General features: G+C 46.2%; 1 protein-coding gene across 1 annotated transcript in view; it reads right to left on the minus strand.

Annotated features, from left to right (window-relative positions):
* The window catches only part of LOC115461867 (ciliogenesis and planar polarity effector 1-like), a 337,061-nt gene that overhangs the window by 276,743 nt on the left and 40,346 nt on the right, over positions 1-19,972 (minus strand). The window contains exon 5 of the mRNA XM_030191927.1: positions 9,648-9,880. Coding sequence (XP_030047787.1) covers positions 9,648-9,880 — 233 coding nt within the window. The remainder of the gene's footprint in view (positions 1-9,647; positions 9,881-19,972) is intronic.

Genomic DNA, 19,972 nt, shown 5'->3' on the forward strand with positions numbered 1-19,972 from the left:
TTTTATTTGTGCTCAATATATGGTCCAAATACTTACTGTCCCACCTTTTTTCAATCATTAGTTGCATTGGGAATGCAATACACAGACGCCCCGTGGGCGCGGGCGGGAGATTTCAATCAAGTAATGGACCCGGCCTTAGACAGGTCTTCCCCAAGCGCAATATCAGCGCTGGGTGAAGGGAGGGGTCTCCCGGCATTATGTAAATCCTTACAGTTGGTCGATCCATGGCGCCTGCTGCACCCAGAGAACCGGGATTATACCCACCAGTCTAAGGCACACCAATCCTGGTCTCGTATTGACTACATTCTACTGACACATTCATGGTTTTTTCGAGTGGGGAAAGCATTTATAGGCCCTACAGAAATTTCCGATCATTCTATAATTGGGATAGATTTGGATTTAAGTGTCAGAGGGCCAAAAAATTCCTATTGGCGCTTCCCCTCTTACCTATATCAGGATAAACAACTCATAAATCATGTGAAAACCCGATGGCAATTTTATGTAGACACAAACGCACAGTCCTGCACCTCACCAATTTTATTTTGGGAAGCCTCTAAGACAGTACTTCGTGGAGAGATAATTGCGTTTATGAGCGCACGGGCCAAACGACTAGCGGCAGGTATACTTAGATTGGAATCGGCATACAGGGCTGCAAAGAGAGAGCATATAGTTAAGCCAAATAAAGAAACCCAAGAAAAAATGGCAGCAGCCCTGGTGGCCTTGAACACGATACATGAAAAATATCAAAGACTTTCATTTGCTAGACGACTAAACTTCCAACGTTTTGGAAATAAATCAGGCAGGCTGCTAGCGCGTGCAGCCAGAGCCCAAACAGCACAAAAATATATCCCCTATATTAGGACACAAAATGGGTCTCGGCTCTCCCAACCGGAAGAGATCGTAAATGCATTTAAAGAATACTTTAAAGGGTTACCAGGGAGAGGGATACCAGGATTCCCTGATAGAAGACTACCTGGAGGATGCGGGTTTGCCGCGTTTGGAACAGAGCGTGCGGGAACAAATATCCCACCCCTTAAGAGCACAGGAACTTCAAACTGTCTTAAAGTCCCTCCCACTGGGATCGGCTCCAGGCCCCGATGGGTTTTCTAGCGAATACTATAAAATCTTGGGCCAAGATCTAGTGGGGCCCCTTGTTTCATACTATGATGCAGTGGTAGGGCAAGGTTTCTTCTCCCGGGGAGAGAATGAAACCCTAATTACCCTGATCCTGAAGCCAGGTAAACCCCAGGACCAAGTAGAATCCTACCAGCCAATATCTCTGCTAAATGTGGATATAAAATCTTGGCAAGAATATTGGCAGATAGATTGGCGCAACACTTACCAACTCTAATAGGCGACTACCTAGTAGGTTTTGTTAGAGGCAGTCAGGCCACAGTAAATATGCGCAAGGTTCTTATGTCTATAGCGCATAGCCAACACACAAAAGAACAGCTGATACTGCTGAGCCTTGATGCAGAAAAGGCATTTGATAAAGTACAGTGGGCCTACTAGTGCTGAATTACATTGGATTGGTACATTGGTATGTGGAGGCGGTCACAGCTCTATACTCTAATCCAACTGTGCGTGTAGTCACGAATGGGACACAGTCCACAGCGTTTCAGTTGCAAAGGGGCACAAGGCAAGGTTGTCCATTGTCCCCCTTACTGTTTTTACTGTACTTAGAGCCTCTTCTCCGTACGATTTTGAGGGACCCGGATATTGCAGGGATCACCATGCCGTCATTGGAAGTTAAAGTGTTGGCATTTGCTGACGACATACTCCTGACCCTGACAAGCCCCGAGTCATCAGTGCAACATTTGATGGCAGCCTTAGATGAATTCAGCTTTCTCACAGGATTTTCATTAAATTATCATAAATCAATGGCCCTTCCAATTCAACCAGAAATTAGGGTGAGATGGGCAGGTAATTTCCCCTTTCAATGGGCACAGTCCAAAATTAAATATTTGGGGGTATATATAGCCACAGACTTCTCGGAGCTCTACACTCTGAATACGGATCCCTTGAAGCGGCAGGCAGCAGAGGCTTTTCAGAGATGGCAGGCGCTGCCGATTACTTTACTGGGTCGCATTGTGCTTTACAACATGGTCCTCTTCCCAAAGTGGACCTATGTGTTTCAAATGCTCCCATTATTGCTGTAGCCCAGTGAGGGAAATTAGTTGAAAAAAAAAAATTTTTAATTATTTTTTGTGGCAGGGAAAGAGAGCTTGGATGCCACTTTCAAGGGTAATGTTGCCACGCTCGGGGGGGGGGGGGGGGGGGGGATTGGGCCTGTTAGACCTCAAACTGTTCTCACTGGCTAGTAATATGAGACATTTATCGGACTGGTTTCGCTCTACTACATTTTTTCCGTGCACAGAGGCAGAAGTAGCAGTTCTGGGCAAATTGCACTTCTCATATTGGCTCCATGTGCCCTCGGGAGAATTGCCAAAGTTAGGACCCTATAAATATATCCTGCCCCCCTTACATGCTACGTGGAAGAGGCTAGGCAAGCTTCACCAGATAGATACCAAAGTCTCTGTACTATTGCCGCTCAAGGGGAATTTGGCAGTTCCAGCGGGGAGTTCCTCAATTCCCTTCCAGAGGTGGGCTGCAGCGGGGGTTAAATATATATTCCATGTGGTCACAAAACAAGGGGTAGTAAAATCGTTTGAGGAACTGAGGGAGGAGTATGGTTTGGGTATGAATGATTGGTTGGCATACACGCAACTGCGGCATTATGTAAACTCCTTGCCCACAACCTCTCTGAACACTACCCCCTGGGAGAAACTCAACGAAGTGCTGGGTCTGGATGCACAGTTGCGAGTGCCATTAAGCTATTTCCATCGTAGTTTGAGAGACTCATTAAAGCCTATGGACTATCGTGCGGTGGCACTTGCTTGGAATACGGAACTGCGGCTAAATCTCCAACCAGAACAAATAGGGGTGTGTCTCAAATCACTATACACAACGACGGAGAACGCGGCTTGGTGGGAGATGCAGTATAAATTTTTGTTTCGTCTGCACATATCCCCCCATACAGCATTCAGAGCCACTCTCCGCGAGACTGACACATGCCCAAAGTGCAATGGCGCAAATGCCCATCTAGGACATATGTATTGGAGTTGCGCTTTAATCAAATCATTTTGGATTGAGCTGAGTATGCACGTATCCAACATCTGGAATAACATGTGGAGGCCTTCCCCAGGGCAACTGTTCGATCTTTTTGGGATACAACAACCGGCCCCAGTGGGATTTAAAGCTTTTTTGAAGAGAACAGTCCTGATGGCAAAGCGTGTCATCTTGCAATTGTGGTTGGTCGCAGATCACCCAACTATAGCCCACTGGAGGTCAGCAATGATTCAAGCTTGTGCTCTAGAGAAAAAAGGAATAACGAACCTGGCCTCCAAGAGAGGTGATCAATTTTGTCATATCTGGTCTCCGTTCTGGGACTCTCTCACCCCGGTAACAAGAAACAAGATATTGAACAGTTAAATAACGACTGGGTGGGGAGGGAGGATTGTTTGGGATAAATTGTAAAAAGTCATGCAACCCAAATATGGTATTTGTTGTTTATTTTGAGAAAAATGTACCTTGACATATTTTGGCTTGTAATAAACAAGAATTTAGAAAAAAAAAAAAGTATTCAGCGGCGGTTGCATCCTGCCACCGAGATTTCAGCTTGGCGTGCTCAGCACTTTATGAACGCCAAATTCACTTCGTGCTTCTTTACCCAGCCCACCTTCATAAGATGCATGAGGGCTGCACAGTTTTTAATGACACTCCTGCGGAGAAACAAGCTTTCTTAGACTCAGTGCCTGTAGCTAACGGCCTACTTTCTCCATCTGGCTCAGACCATAGAGCCAGAGTCTGTTCTTTCGGACAAATTTTCACCTTACATTGTGGGACTGCAGTGTGTGGTTTTGCCATTCTGACTCTTTAATGGACAGTTAGTGGACATTATGTGGGAACCTTTTGAGGTTTTTCTCCATCTATACTTCCCTTCGTACTCTGATCTCATCCCATGGTTTTCAGTATCACCTTTACGCTGACGACTCCCAGATCTACCTCTCCACACCAGAAATCTCAGCAAGAATCCAGGCCAAAGTATCGGCCTGCCTGTCAGACATTGCTGCCTGAATGTCTCAGCACCATCTGAAACTAAACATGACCAAGACTGAGCTTCTTATCTTTCCCCCTAAAGCAACCTCTTCTCTTTCCCCATTCTCTATTTCTGTGGATAACACTCTCATCCTTCCTGTCTCATCAACTCGTAACCTTGGGGTCATCTTCGACTCCTCCCTCCCCTTCTCTGCACATATTCCACAGACTGCTAAAACCTGTCGTTTCTTTCTCTATAATATCACCAAAATTCACCCTTTCCTTTCTAAGCATACTACCAGAACCCTTATCCACACTCTTATCACCTCTCGCTTAGACTATTGCAATTGACTTCTCACAGGTCTCCTACTTAGCCATCTCTCTCCTCTTCAATCTGTTCAAAATTCTGCTGCACGACTAATATTCCGCCAGTATCGCTATGCTCATATTAGCCCTCTCCTCAAGTCACTTCACTGGCTTCCTATTCGTTTCCGCATACAGTTCAAACTCCTCTTATTGACTCCTCTTATTCACTCTGCAGCTCCTCAGTAGCTCTCCACTCTCATCTCTCCCTACACTCCTCCCCGGGAACTCCGTTCACTGGGTAAATCTCTCTTATCTGCACCTGTCTCCTCCATCGCTAACTCCAGACTCCTTCCTTTTATCTTGCTGCACCATATGCCTGGAATAGACTCCCTGAGCCAGTACATCAAATTCCATCCCCTCCAAATCTAGGCTAAAAGCCCACCTTCTTGATGCTGCTTTTAACTCCTAACCCTTACTCACTTGTTCAGTACCCTTATTTTATCATTCCCACCTTAGTAATTCCCTTATCTCTTATTTGTCCTGTTTGTTTGTCCTAATTAAATTGTAAGATCTGTCAAGCAGGCACTGTCTCTTCATGTACAGCGCTGCGTATGTCTTGTAGCGCTATAGAAATGGTAAGTAGTAGTAGTAGAGTGGATACATTCTGTTAGCCTGGAGGCCTTTGCTTTGCTGCCTCTTCAATGCTACTTATTCTCTGCCTGATCTGGTTTAGGTACTTTGTTGCTTGGTAATGGTTTAAAGCTAGAGGGCGAGATGTCTGATTTCTTCTGTGTGTGTGTGGGCGTTGTGGAGGTGGGGGGGGGGGACGACTGGTATTCATGGGGAAGTCTGTGTGTGGGTATGAATGAGATAGGGTTTGGGCTATTGGGGACGATGTTGGGTGGAAGAGTTGATTTTGGGGATGGGGTAGTACTTCAGGTTTGTTTGGTTAGTTGCGAGTGTAGTGTGCTTCTTTTGTGGCTTGTGGTGTGGTGGGGATGACCTGGTGGGGGCTGGGCACCGGGTTACCCTGGCTAATTTGGTTTTCTTTCTTCTGATGTATATCATGGTTGTGTTGTGGGACTTTCCTTGAAAGTTTGTTCTTTGAATATGGTGGGTATCAATTTGCCCATTGCCCATTAAAGAGGCAAAAATTTTGCAAGCGTTAAAGAAAAAAAAAAGTGTTCACATAGCCTGTCTTCAGGAAACATATCTTAATGATGAGGAACATCAAAAGTTGAAGCTTCAGGCACTACCCATAGTGCTGGGGTGGCACTTTTGATTAGTAAATCTATACCGCATCATCTAGACAAGGTGCTTGTGGGTAGAGAGGGTAAATATGAGTTGGCCCATTTGACTATTCAGAATACAGAGTTGGTCATCCTTAATGTTTATACCCCAAATGTTTTTGCTCTTCCCTTTTTTCAGACATTGACCAAAGTCGTTGCACCATATTTATGTTTGCCTCTTTTAATATTTGGGGGGTTTAATATTGCAATAGATCTTTCTGTGGATCGGTGGGGGGAGGGGGCCATGTAAACCTTAGAGCTAGGTGAATACCTGGCAGATTTTTCATCCCTTAGACAAAGTTTTTACTCATTTTGCTGGAGTGCACTCGGCTATGTCCAGCATAGATTATTTTTTGCGACATCCTCTCATTTTTATAGTGTTATAGATGCTGCTATAGATCTTCCAACGATCTCTAATTATTCCTTAATTCGAGTAGATTTGCAGGAAGTCTTAGGCGAGTGGGAACCTAGAGTTTAGTATTTTCCGTCTCATCTGTACTGGGACTCTTATTTTAGGCCCTACTTTGCTCAGAAGTGGCAGCAATACCTAGAAGACAACAATCAGCACATCTCAAACCATATTATTTGGGAAACAGTGAAGGCTGTTTTGAAAGGGGAAACCATTGCTTATGTGGCTGCTAAGAGAAGGAAACTGAAGCGTCAGGTGAACCGCTGTAAGTGGGAGTGGATTTTGCAACCTTCTCCAGCGACCAAAGATGCTAGGGTGGCCCTCAATGCCCATATTCATGAAAAGGTGGTTAAATCTTGTGTGTTCTATAAGCATAAACTAGATCGGCACAGGAATCATACTGGGAAGCTGTTAGCTCTTTTGGTCCATCTTTGGGAGAACCCCCATTTTTGTAAAGGCATAAGTCATCAAGATAAAATTGTTTCTAATATCGAACAGTTGACGATGTTGTTCTCCCACTACTTTGCTCGATTTTATCAGCAGTCTTTAGTGCCAGTTGGGGCAGTTCAGTCATATGCGTCTTCTCTGGTTTTGCCCAGGGTCCACCCTCAGGATGCTGAACACTTGCATGAGCCTATTTCGGCTTGGGAGATTCTCCATACCATAAAGCAGGCCCCATTGGCTAAGACCCCAGAACCTGATGGCTTGAGTGCCAAATTTTATAAACTTTTGCAGGACCATATTTCTCTCCCTTTGAAGACATATTTTGGGTGGGTCTGTGAAGCCACTGCTTTTCCAGCTCATGCACATCGTTTGTTTATAGTGGTTTTGCCTAAACCTCATGATTCCACTCCAACAGAGTGATTCCACTCTGTTGGACTCACATAGACCCCTTCTCTTTACTTAATTTTGAAGTGAAACTGATGGCTAGGATCCTTGCAACTCGACTGGTGGGTCTGCTTCCAGATCTTATCCATGAGGATCAGGTAGGTTTGTGCAATCCTGAAAAGCAGTTTGGAATGTTCGTAAAGTTATGACTGCTATGGGGTATTGTGCTACTGGAAATGTCCCTGCCCAAAAGGCATTTGATTGTGTGCATTAGGACTATGCTCCTCTTATTGGATAAATACGGTTTTGGGGGTCCCTTTCTGGATATAAAAATCTTATACACTAATCCTATGTCGGCAGTGCTGGTCAATGGGGGACTCTCTGATTATTTTTCTCTGGTGTGGGGCACCCATCAGGGGTGCCCTATGTGGCCACTGTTATTTGCTCTTGCTTTGGAGCCCCTCTTGATTGCACTGCAGACAGACCCTGTGGTTAATGGCCTCACTACTGGGGAGGAAATAGTGAAATGTACGGCTTTTGCTGATGATGTGCTCTCTGTCCTCACTTTTCCAGGCTGCTCATTACCATGGCTTTTGCACTTGGTGCAGTCCCATGGTGGAGTTTCTGGCTTGTCACTGAAGCTCTGGCTCTGGAGAGGATACCAATATGTTGACGGGGGGGGGGGATTTATTTGACTAGTAAGGTGACAGATGGTTACCGGGAAATTTATACTGTATTGCTCAAACAGACTTTAGATGCTTTTGCTCTGTGGGTGCCACTACCGCTGTCCCTCACAGAGCATACATCTTTATACAAAATGGTTTTATTTCCAAAGTGGCTCTATGTTTTACAGACCTTTCCGATGTACCTTACTAATTGTGATCTGGCTATTTTTCAGAAAAGTCTCACAAAGTTTTTGTGGAATTACAAGAGTCCTAGAGTTTCCTTACACCAGCTCTCTCTGCCTTTTGGTAGGAGAGCGCTTAAATTTATCTATTTAACACATTTATATCCCACATTATCCCACTTAGTTGCAAGCGCAATGTGGCTTACACAATAAAGGTAGGCTCCGGTTCAATAATACAAATACATAGTACAGTATTAAGAATGTAACAAACAACAGTATAAAACATCAAGGAAATACAGAGTGGGTAGTGATAGAAGTCTAGTACGGTCCATAGTTTGCTGTGTCGCAGGAGTAGGAAGTTAATTTCGATCAGGGGGTAGGCCTTCTTAAACATTAGATATAATGTGGCTTGTACTGCGCAACATTTAGTGGACTGTATTAAAGGGACTATTCACTTTACTCCTACTGTACTGGAACAACAATTGATTGCACCAATTCATCAGCTGTACTATCTCCATACTAAACAACCCACGTGGGTGGTAACAGCTGCAGCACAACCTATTTTAAAAACCATGCGCCAGGGTTGGAAGTGGCTTTGCAAGCAGTTAAAACTCTCCTCTACCGTGGTTCTTCCTCTTTGGGGTAATAAAAACTTGAGCCCTGATGCGACAAAGTTGTACTTAAAGCGCTGGTCCCAATACGGATTGATTTATGTTTGTGGTCTTGTGGCGAATACTGGGGCTATAAAATCCTTTGTGCAGCTTCAGGAGGAGGGAAGCCTGCACCCTGCTGACTGGTTCGCCTATCGCCAAGTGCATCATTATGTGAGTGCACTGGATGTATCTACTTTGAATGAGGATACTGTGGATTTCATCTCTGAGACTTTGCTTTTGACTCAAACCACAAAGGCAAGTTTATCTTTCTATCAAGCTCAGCTTGTATAGCTTGGTACCTGCTTGGGATTAAGAAACTCTGGCTGGAGTTTGAAATCGGACATTATCAATTGAGGAGCAAGTCACGGGCGATGAACTTCAGCTGTTAATGAAACACCTGAAGCATCTTACTCATTCATTATTCTTTCAAGAGCAACAATATAAATTTCTGCTCCTCCTCTATATTTCTCCTCATTGGGCATATCTGGCTTGTATAGCAGACAGGGCAGAGTGCCCATGCTGCAGAGCTGAGCCAACAATGCTGGTGCATATGTTCTGGACGTGTCCTTTGATAAAACGTTTCTGGGCATGGGTGCTGTCTTACCTAACTATGGTATTGAGTAGACACCTGTCACTTCAAGCAGATGTTCAATTGTTCTCAAATTTTGTTTCTTTAGGCCTTAAATCAGGTCCTAATCTTTTTACATAAGGCTTTTTTTTCCCGACCAGAAAGTGCATCTTGATGTGCTGGAGGCAGTCTGCTGCCCCATCAGTGACTGTTTGGAGGAATTAACTTTTTAATTTAATGAACATGGAGAGACTGGATGTTGGACGGAGGTCACATGGGCATGGAAATCTTTTCAACAAATTTGGTCCCTGGTGTAGGATCGTTTGCCACATTGCGCTCGTTTTGTATTATTTTGTATTTTCTTGACTGGGAAGAAAGGGTGTGAGGGGTGAAAATTGAAAATCACCACGCTGTATTGTTTTTTGTGCCTATTCTGGCTATTGTGTAGTTGTAATAAAGATCTTTTAAAAAGAAAAGTATTAGAACTCCTACAGTGACAGTTATCTGAAATAGTTTTAAAAACTACCGGAAAATATAAGTTTGGTGAATGCCATCATAGATCCAACTTAAATTGTATAAAGCTTGTACAGCCACACTTCACAATTTTTCTAGTTTTTTTCGGTAACCTTCACTTTGAAACATACTTTACCTCATTTTCAACAAAAACAGCATGCACTGCAGCTTCTTTATCTTCAGTGGTAGGTAAAACTATCGATTCTGCTGGCATTATTTGTGACCATCTCCCAAATGTTACAGGATTTCTAACAGGAGGCATATTCTTGCTGTCAGTATCCTCCCAGAGAAAGACACTCCCTGTCAGAGTGGCTACTAGGACTCTTCTTCCATCTTCAGCAACATACAAGTGCAATCTCTCAGGACATGCTGAAAAACAATTTTATATCATTAAAAAATGCTTTTTTTTTTTTTTTCAACTATAGTACAGATCTAAGAGTTTCTAAGTTAAAACTGGTTCTTATCTGCTAATTTTCTTTCCTTCACAGTTGCAACAGATCAGTCCAGACTTGTGGATTATGTCCATCCACCAGTGGAAGGCGACAAAAAAAACAAAGTAGTTCCTTGCAATCTGCCCCTTATGTGTATTGTGCCACTCTGGAACTCTCAGTATTTCGACTGATGGAGCACATATAGCAAAAACATATAAGAGCAGGACATTCATAACATTGCATCAATAGACACAAAACATCAGGGAAAGACTTACTAAGAGGGGCATTTTTGAAAGGTCATCCAAGTATGAATTAGGGCATCCTCACAAAGTTGGCCAAAATCAGGTAGGTATAATCGAAAAAAATAGTATGGACGTCCTTAGACATTCCATTATCACAGTGCGAAACACCCAAAGTATAGTAAAAAGACCACCCATCTTCCAGAACCGCAAAAGGACGTCCCTAAAACATTCACTGTACTTGCCCATATCAATGTTCTTCCGCAGTTCTACAAGAAAGACGTCCTTATTACTATACTTTGGACTTATCTGATGTACTTGGTTGCTCCACATGTAGTTGCAAACATCCAGGTACAGGAAATATAAGGAATATTCATAAGTGCAAAGTACAGTAAGGACGTGTTTCTTGCCGAATTGCCAACCGACGTCCATCTTACAAGGCCCGCTGAAGGACGGTGGGCCTGTAAAAGGGACGTCCTTCGGCAGTTCTGTGAGAAACGTTATCACTATGAATTTTTTTAATATTTCCCATACCTGGATGTCCGCAACTACATGCACTGTACTTGCGAAACATGGAGCTATGGGAAATATAAGGAACATATTTTATTTTGTATATATGAAGAAGTTCGCACACTTGATAATGATCCTTATAAGGAAGGTTCCGCACGTGTGAACACGTACTCATCCAGATAAGACTCCGCACGCGTGACAATGGTCCATGTATGTCATGGACATCCATGCGTGACGGGACGTCCACGTGCTAATCCATCCATATATGAAACTGTGCATGTAAGGACGTCCATCACGCATGGACGACCCTATAAGGTGATGCACATTTTCCAACGGTTATTCCCTGACAAACATGTCTGTGTGCCGGGAGCCTAATTTCAGCCTCGCAGAAAATCTTTGTCTGATTGAGCTGTGCCTAAGGCATCAGCAGGTACTATTTATGCAACACCACCACCTGCCTCCCAGGACTGTCCTGGAGTCATATAAGAGACAGGTTACAAAGGTAACTGTTTGTTCCACCCCCCCCCCCAGCCCATCAGGTCCCCCCCCTCCTGTAGCTACACATATAAGAGCTCCCTCAGCAATGTAAGCACTAACTGTAGTCTGCATTCAGGGGTAATCAATATATGCACACCCACATTCATTAATAGAATCAATGTACTAGAAAGGAAAAATATTCTCACTTCCCAACAATAATGCACACAAACGGTACTCTCTATCCTCAAGTCCACCTCAATGATATCACCTGTAAAAATGTCATGTGCCCCCCCCCCCCCCCCCCCCCATCATCAGTGTTGTGTGTCTATGCAATGTGGCTGCCAAATGATTTTATGTTGAGGAGGGAAGAAGGGCCATCACCCGACTCCTGGTATACAAACTTGTATCTTACACATGTTTTGGCATCAGGAGGGACCTGGAGTCCATGAGACGCCAGTTCCAGCGCATTCGGCGGGACCACTGATATAATTAGGAGCGTGTGACGGCGCCTCAGGGCTCGACGTAAGTATTATAAACAGGGCACCTGTAGTCCTTTGTAAATGTATTTATTTAATAATGCAAATTTCATGTCCAGTTTCCACGTGACTAATAGGCAAATAGTAAGTCATAATACCTCTATCCCAGATCAAGGCCTGAGGTTGCAGCTACCCTCCCATGAGTGTGGCTGCAACTTCCAACTAACCTCCTCTGAGATGAATGAGATGGCATGCCTCACTTCTATATCACCCTTTCTGGGGTGGATACTGTTTCATGGCATTCTTGCCTGATGTCCTGCTCTTAGTGGATGTCATAGCATGATTTGAAAGTAATGTAAAGAAATAGTGCTTCCACCCCCCCCCCCCCCCCCCAAAAAAAAAAAAGAAAAAATGGTCATCCTACCATAGTCACAACTCAAAATGATAACATGCTGCTGAGGAATGAGTGTTCCCTGCCAACACATCTTATAGTACACTCCTTTTTCAGACCAGTTTCCAGGGTTCCCTGTCATGTCATCTCATGCATCTCACACCCCATGTGTCTAGCCCAGGGCTCACCACAGACCCCACCTTTCCCCATTCTTGCCTCATGCCAGCCAGTCAGCTCCTGCACTATGCAAGCAGTGTTGAATGTGCTGATCTCAAGGACAATCCTTTTACATACACAGAGTGCTGGCAGCAGCAGGAGGAGGAGGAGGCTAAGGAGGCAGCACCAGAGGAGGAGGAGGCAGCACCAACAAAAACAGAAGGACTAGACCCCTGGCATGACATGCCTCCCCTTGAGGGGGATGAAGTACTTACTACTACTACTTATTTCTATAGCGCTACTAGACGTACGCAGCGCTGTACACATGAACATGAAGAGACAGTCCCTGCTCGACAGAGCTTACAATCTAATTAGGACAGACAAACAGGACAAACAAGAGATAAGGGAATATTAAAGTGAGGATGATAAAATAAGGGTTCTGAACAAGAGAACAAGGGTTAGGAGTTAAAAGCAGCATCAAAAAGGTGGGCTTTTAGCTTAGATTTGAAGACGGTCAAGGTGGAGCTCGACGTACCGGCTCAGGAAGTCTATTCCAGGCATATGGTGCAGCAAGATAAAAGGAACGGAGACTGGAGTTAGCAGTGGAGGAGAAGGGTGCAGATAAGAGAGATTTATCCAGTGAACGGCGTTCCCGGGGAGGAATGTAGGGAGAGATGAGAGTGGAGAGGTACTGAGGAGCTGCAGAGTGAATGCACTTATAGGTCAATAAGAGGAGTTTGAACTGTATGCGGAAACGGATAGGAAGCCAGTGAAGGCCCAACACCACCCGCCCTCTCCACACCATCCCCATCCGAATCAGCAGCACCAGCCCCATCCCCAGCAATGCGCCTACTGCAGCAACTGGTGAATAGCCAAAACTAGTTGCTGCAGGAGGTGTCAAAGATGAGACAGGCTAACAAGCAGCACTTCTGGCCACAGGGACTGCTCCTGGTGCTGCTCGTTAGCCTGCTGGCCAAGGCCATGCAGAGAGGAGGACGTGGCCACCCTTGAAGGACTTTTTTTTTGGGGGGGGGGGGGGGGAGAATTGTACATAGTTGTATTTTTTTGGGTTCACTTCAATACAAATTTAATATTTTTCATATAACAGGGTGTGTATCTTTACTTTGTGCACTACATATTATCAAGTGCTGGGGTGATGTAAGAGGAGGCAGCAAACTGTGACAGAGAAACTTTGGTACATATGTGTCATAAGTGTGGACATACAGAAGGCCACCTGTTCCTTCCAAACTGCATGGCTGTATGGTAAGGGGGGGAGGAGGCTGGATGGGCATTTCTGTTAAGGGACAGACATATCCATCCAGCCTCTACCCCCTTACCATACAGTCCCACAGCACAGAGTTGTGTAAATAATAGGTATGTTGTCTAGCACTAGTGATCTGCCAAGTACAAACTTGCAAATAGGTAGCGCATAGACTATATTTGCTCTCTGATCAGCACACACCCTTACCCACAACCAAACCACATTGGTGAGGGCCAGGAAGGAGCTACAAACAGCTGGGTCATCTTTGTCACATTGAATGTATCAGCAATGGTATATAGTGCTGAGGAGAAAAAGGAAAACAACGGTAAAAGCATTAGATGGATGTTTACTTCATCACAATTGCAATATAATACATCAGGTACAGAAGGGCACAGGCTAGGGGAATTATATAGGCACCAGGCTGTAGCCACCTGCAGGTAATTAAGAATAGGAACTGTAACCAGAACCCCTCTCCCTCACCATGACTTAAGGGCTCAAGGCACCTGTGGCAACCTTGAAAATGGTTTGCAGGATAGAATTTAGAAATGTTGTTGTTCCATAACTATGGAGGATTGTAGGACTGTGTTGAATAATGTGTAAAAGACATTCAGTACACATTCAGGGCATATATGCTTCTCCCCATCACCAGCAACCTTGAGAATGGGTGGGCACTTCATAAAAGGGGACTGGGGTTTACCATATAAAGAAGGATGGAAGCTACCGGGGAGACACATGAGGTGCAAAGCGGGAGAAAAACTACCAGCTGTGGATACCTGTGAACCTGGTGAAAATAGAGGTAAGATTTGAATGCAGAGAACATACAGAGAATGGGGGAGCCCTTGACCGTGAAGAATGCACACATCCATTCTCAGGGCCTCCTCCCCTCCCCACAGGCAGCCACAACTTGAGTTTGTCCAATAGAGAACAAGACATCTGTACAATGAATTGGGTAGAAATCATGGCTCTCAGAGTCCACTGTATTACAGTCCACTGCTGTCTCTTGCAATCCTCTCGACCAGCTATCCTATAAGATGCAAGAAGTGTTTGTTTAGCACCTACATAGCAGAAAAGGAAGAGGTGGCTGAGAGGTATGAGCTTACCTTGAACTTGTGGTGCAAGAATCTGTTGGCTCCAAGGGACCAGAGGCTGCCTGCTTCAACAAAGAAGAGAGAGAATGGGGGGGGGGGAGGGGGCAGTGAGGGAGCACATCACACACAGGAGGGAGCTCCTGTTGGGTAGAGAATGGAGAATTGGTCAGATGTAGAAAATGCAGAGTATATGCTAAGCTACCAGCTAACACCCAGTCTGAAACGAAGCCCACACACCAGTTATCTTTCAAGAACTGGCAAAAAAGTCCCCCTCCCCCCCCCCCCCACAAAAAAAAAGCAAAGAGGTGTACAAAAGCATACAGTGGCAAAAACAAGGTTTAATATAACTGAAGCTAAAACGCTTTGAAATACCACCCCATAATCTAAAGAAAAACCTCTAAAGTGCAAGCACAAAGAAAGCCATTTTAAAGAGGCTCCAATAAAGGGAATGCAAGCTTCCAAAAGAGAACAGCAGCTGAGGACGTTTATCATTTTCACCCATAATCGAAATAAGGACACCCAAATCACCAGAGCAGCTGGGGACATTCAGGGATTTTGTCAATAATCGAAATTAGGACGCCCATCGCGTTCTTACATGGGTGTCCCTGGGAGAGTATTTAAGCACCCTTCTCTGTATTTTCAATTCTTTGCATCGCAATGGTACAATGGCACCAAAGCAACCACCCACAGCCAAGGGTAATTTCTACGACCCTGAAATTGAACTGCTGGTTCAGGAAATCCAAAGGTGGCACACGCATCTCTTTGCTCCCACGGGCCAGAAGCTGGCTGCTACAACGAAGCAGAGAGAATGGGAGGCAGTAAGGGACCGGCTCAACACGGTCTTCCACTTTGGCAGTGATGTGGAAGACTGCAAACAGAAGTGGTGCCGGCTGAGGCGTGATGTCAGGAGGAAGGCTGGTGCCAACCCCTCAGCAGATGACACCACTAACTTGACCCCCATTGAGCGCATCATTCATGGGCTCTTGCCCCAGGAGGGGATCCATGGCATTGGGTCCCTTGACACATATCAGCACAGCCTGAGGGCTCAGGTAGGTTCACCATTAGGAAGCTGGGGTATCTGTTGTGCAAAACTACACTCTGTTTTACACAAGTGGGGGACAGTGTGGTGCTCCTCAGTAGGGGAAGGTGTGAGAACACCACATGCAATACAAATCACTATTCATTACAGACCATGACACAGGGAGAAGCCGGTGGGAGGGGGGAGAGTTTCCAGCAATGTGTGTGTAGGTTACCACTGCTTCACAGCTTTGGGGCCTTCCCCACTCCCTCCTCTTTTCCCCATCACCAAACTCTGCATATCTCCTTCCCACACCTCTGTGCTGTAGCCACTGTATCCTCTGCACTCCCTTCCACAGTTCTATGTCTACCCACCTGCCTGTGTGGCTCTTTTGCACATCAGTCTCTGTTGTACACTGCACTCCTTGTCTCCAGCTCTGTACCATGTACAATGACATCGCTGGCTTGCCTGCCAATCCCATTCCTCACCAACTCTTTGCCGGGTCTTTGAATGTGGGGCTATGTATATGAATGATGAAAAAGAAAAGTGGGTTATTTTGACCAACACACTTCCTCCCCTTTTGCTATGCAGGTGATGACAGCCAGTCAGAGGAAGAAGCTGGCCCTACTGGCCACCAGCCCCAGCACACAGAGTAGCAAACCAGTGGGCCTGCACAAGAAACTACACAGGACCATGGGGTGGAACCACAGGACCCAGGAGCAGCGCCGGCTCTCCCTCCACCACCCGCAACAGAGGCTCTCCCTCCACCACCCGAAGCCTTTGCCGATGGTGGCACTGAACAAGAAGATTCAAAAGGGGGGGGCACCTCCTCAGCAGAGGCCATCCAGCCAGAGGAGGCAGCTACTGCGCCTCGCCACACAATTGCTGGGCCACAATGTGCACATGGAAGATTACCGGAGCCAGAAATTCGAGCTGCAACAGGAAGCGCTCCAGGTGCAACGGAAAGCAGTACAGGCCCAACGTGAAGTAGTACAGCAGCTCCAACGGCTGGAGCACAGCATCGAGGGCCTACGCCGTGATCTGAAAGCACCTAGTACAGCCCTGATGCAGCAACAAGTGGCGTCTACTTCCACCACTGCACAGCAACCACCCACTAAGAAGGAGGAGCTTGAGATCCTCAGCCTCCCCAGCCACTGGTCCAGCAGCCACTACACCAGCTCCCTTTCTGGGTCCTGTACCCAGGTTACAGGGCAAGCCACAAACCGCAAAGTGGCTGGACTTCCACAGGGCAGCCAATGCAGCAGGCTGCCTTATGGACACAGCGGAGGAGAGTGGGAGCTGATCAGAGGACACTCAACAGAGTTCCCCTGCAGCACCAGCTGCAAAGGAACGCGGTGGGAGGGGTAAGGAGGGGACAGTGTCAGGGGAGGGAGCGGGGAAAATGATGGGACATGCTGGGGGGGGTGGGGGGAATATGCACAGAGCAGGTGATGGTGGTGTGTAAATACTATGTCATAGAAATAAATGTGAACTTACTCTCACACAAAATTTGTCTCAATCAGTCTTTGCCTGGCTCTGACCCCCAGCTGGTGTGCACTCTGCTCTGCTCTGTGGGCAGGAGGTGGAGGGGGCTCCTCATCCTGTTCATCTGGGGCCTGCTGCTGTGGATCTTCTGGGAGGTCCTGTCCTCTACACATTGACAAATTATGTAGCATGCAGCAGGCCAGGAATATGCCACCTTTTGGGGGCTGTACAGGAGCTCCCCTCCAGAACAGTCCAGACATCGGAACCTGTTCTTAAGTTGTCCAAAGGTGCGCTATATGATGCCACGGGTGGTCCGATGTCTACTGTTGAAGTTCTCCTCTGACCCTGTTTGTGGGTGCACTATGAGGGTCATGAGCCAACTCCACTGTGGGTAGCCTCTGTCACCTTTGGGAAGAAGCAGGATGAGAAAGACGAGTGTGTATTTTTTGGAATGGGTACCTTGTGGAGGTGGGGGGGGGGAGGGGGGAAGGAATAGTGGGTTGTGGAGTGAGCTGGAGGGAGACAGTGCTAAGGGTTGCCCGGTGGAGGAGGTATAGTTTGGGCAGATCCATGCTGCACTTACCTAGGAGCCATCCGCCAGTGATCTCCCCTCGGTCAAACTTGCAGAAGATTCATGAGTGCTGCAACACATAGGTGTCATGGGTGGAACCTGGGTATCGGGCACACACGTCTAGAACCTCCCCCTGGGCGTCACACACAACTTGCATATTGAGTGAGTGGAATGCTTTCCTGTTCCTATGTGGCCTCTCGTTCCTGGGGGGGGGGGGGGGGGGGTCTGAGTGCGACATGTGTGCAGTCAATGTCACCTATGACCGAGGGGATGCGAGCTACGGCGTAGAAGTCAGCCATGTTGTTCTGCAGGGCCTGGGGGTGGTGGGGAAGGTGATGTACTCAGAAGTGTGGGTAAGGAAGGCATCAAGGAACTGGGTGAGGCAGTTAGAAATGGAAGCTTGAGTGAGACCTGTGTTCACAGATAGGACAGACTGGAAACTCCTAGTGGCCAAAGATAGAGAAGCAGTGATCTTTAGGTGCACAGGGATGGGGTTGTTCCTACGGGTCCTGGGCTGCAGGAGGGGTTGGAGCACAAAGGTACTGAATGGCTGCCCTATCAAAGCGGTACCTAGTGAGACACTGCAGGTCAGTGAGATCTAGGAAACTGCTACGGGGTCTGAAAACTCTGGGGCGTGAGTACCTCCTGCGGTGCATCCCCTCTTCCTCCAACATGTAAGCCACTTGTGTATTTAGTGCCTCCATTTCCCCACACTACAGGTGCAATGCAGTGACACCAGTGCTCACCTCTCCCTACCAACTTGGTGAAACACAGCAGAAACAAACAGAAGCTGACACTCACTCTCCCACCACCGACAAACAATGCGGTCACACACAGCAGAGCCACACTGCAAGCACTCTCTGATCCACTACAAACTCTCCTGCCACACCCTCTAGCCACTCACTCTCCAAGCAGCAAACAGTCTTGACAAACATGCTGCAGCAGTACACAGGACAAAGAGACAGACTATAAACAAGTAAGGGAATGAAATATGATCTTGGGGACAGTGAATGGAGAGGGATAGGGGAGATAGAGGAAGGAGTAGTGCTGTCTGGGTTTGGGGCTCCATTGTATACAGATGTACATCACAAGGAATATAAGAAACACACCTTCAACAAGACAAGAAAGTCAGCTACAGGTAATAAGAGGGAGCTACCAGCCAAAGGGAGGTTAAATCTCCACAAATATATAGAGACACAGCTGAATAGCAGAAGCTGAAGAAAAGATACGAGGCCACAGCCCCCACGAGAGAGAGAGAGAGAGAGAGAGAGAGAGAGAGAGAGAGAGAGAGAGAGACAGACACCTGCAGAAAGGCAGAAAAAGAATAGTGCCTCCTGGTAATCCATATTAACATCTAATACAGGGGTGTACAACCTCAGTTCTTGAGGGCCACAATCCAGCCAAGTAGTCAGGATATCCCGAATGAAAATGCACGAGATCTATTTGCATGCACTGCAATTGTATGCAAATAGATCTCATGCATATTTATTGTGGAAATCCTGAACACCCAACCTAGCAAGGGCAGAGGTTGGACACCCCTGATCTAATACCAAAAAGATCCACTCACCCTGGAAGTGTAACAAAACCCTTGCAAGCCTGGGAAGTCCTAAAATCCAGTAAAGGAAGAGAAGAAAATGGAGCCATGGGTAAGGCTCATTGTGCAGATTATTTTTTCTTGCCTTTCGTATGATTAGCCATAGTGGGCTGGCAAGCATAAAGGAGAGGCGAGAGGCCAAGATAAAAAAAATTAATGGCCAACTGAACTAAAAAAATTTCACCACATAAGAAAGGAAGCTAACAAACCATAAAAGGAGAAGTAGAACTGCCATTGAGAAGGTAAGACTAACAGGCAAAAGAAAGTGGCAAGGCTAACCTTCTGATAAGGTAAGGTTTAACAGACTTCCTTAGGCTATGTGTAACTGTGTACAATCAGGAAAAACTACAGGATGGACCTGAGCACTAGCTCAACTGGATACGAAAGAGCCAATGCAGGCACCCTGGAAGCGATGACCAACAAAAGACAGCTGTCTCGGTGATGCATGACTCAAACTCTGTGAAGAGAAGGTCAGACAAACAGCCAGGACAAGCAAGTCAAGCCACCATGGTCCACATGGAGGACTTTGATCCTGGCAGCCTGAGTTCAATTTCCACTGCAGCTCCTTGGGACCTTGGGCAAATCACTTAACCCTCCATTGCCAAGGTACAACAAAAAAAAAAAAAAAAAAAACAGATTGTGAGCCCTCTAGGGACAAAAAAGGTACCTACATATAATGTGTACAGCACTGTGTACGTCTAGTAGCGATATAGAAATGACTAGTAGTAGTAGTAATTCCTAGGAGCTATAAGGACTTGAAGACT

The sequence above is a fragment of the Microcaecilia unicolor genome, chromosome 2, assembly GCF_901765095.1.
Source record: "Microcaecilia unicolor chromosome 2, aMicUni1.1, whole genome shotgun sequence".
Taxonomy (NCBI): Eukaryota; Metazoa; Chordata; class Amphibia; order Gymnophiona; family Siphonopidae; genus Microcaecilia; species Microcaecilia unicolor.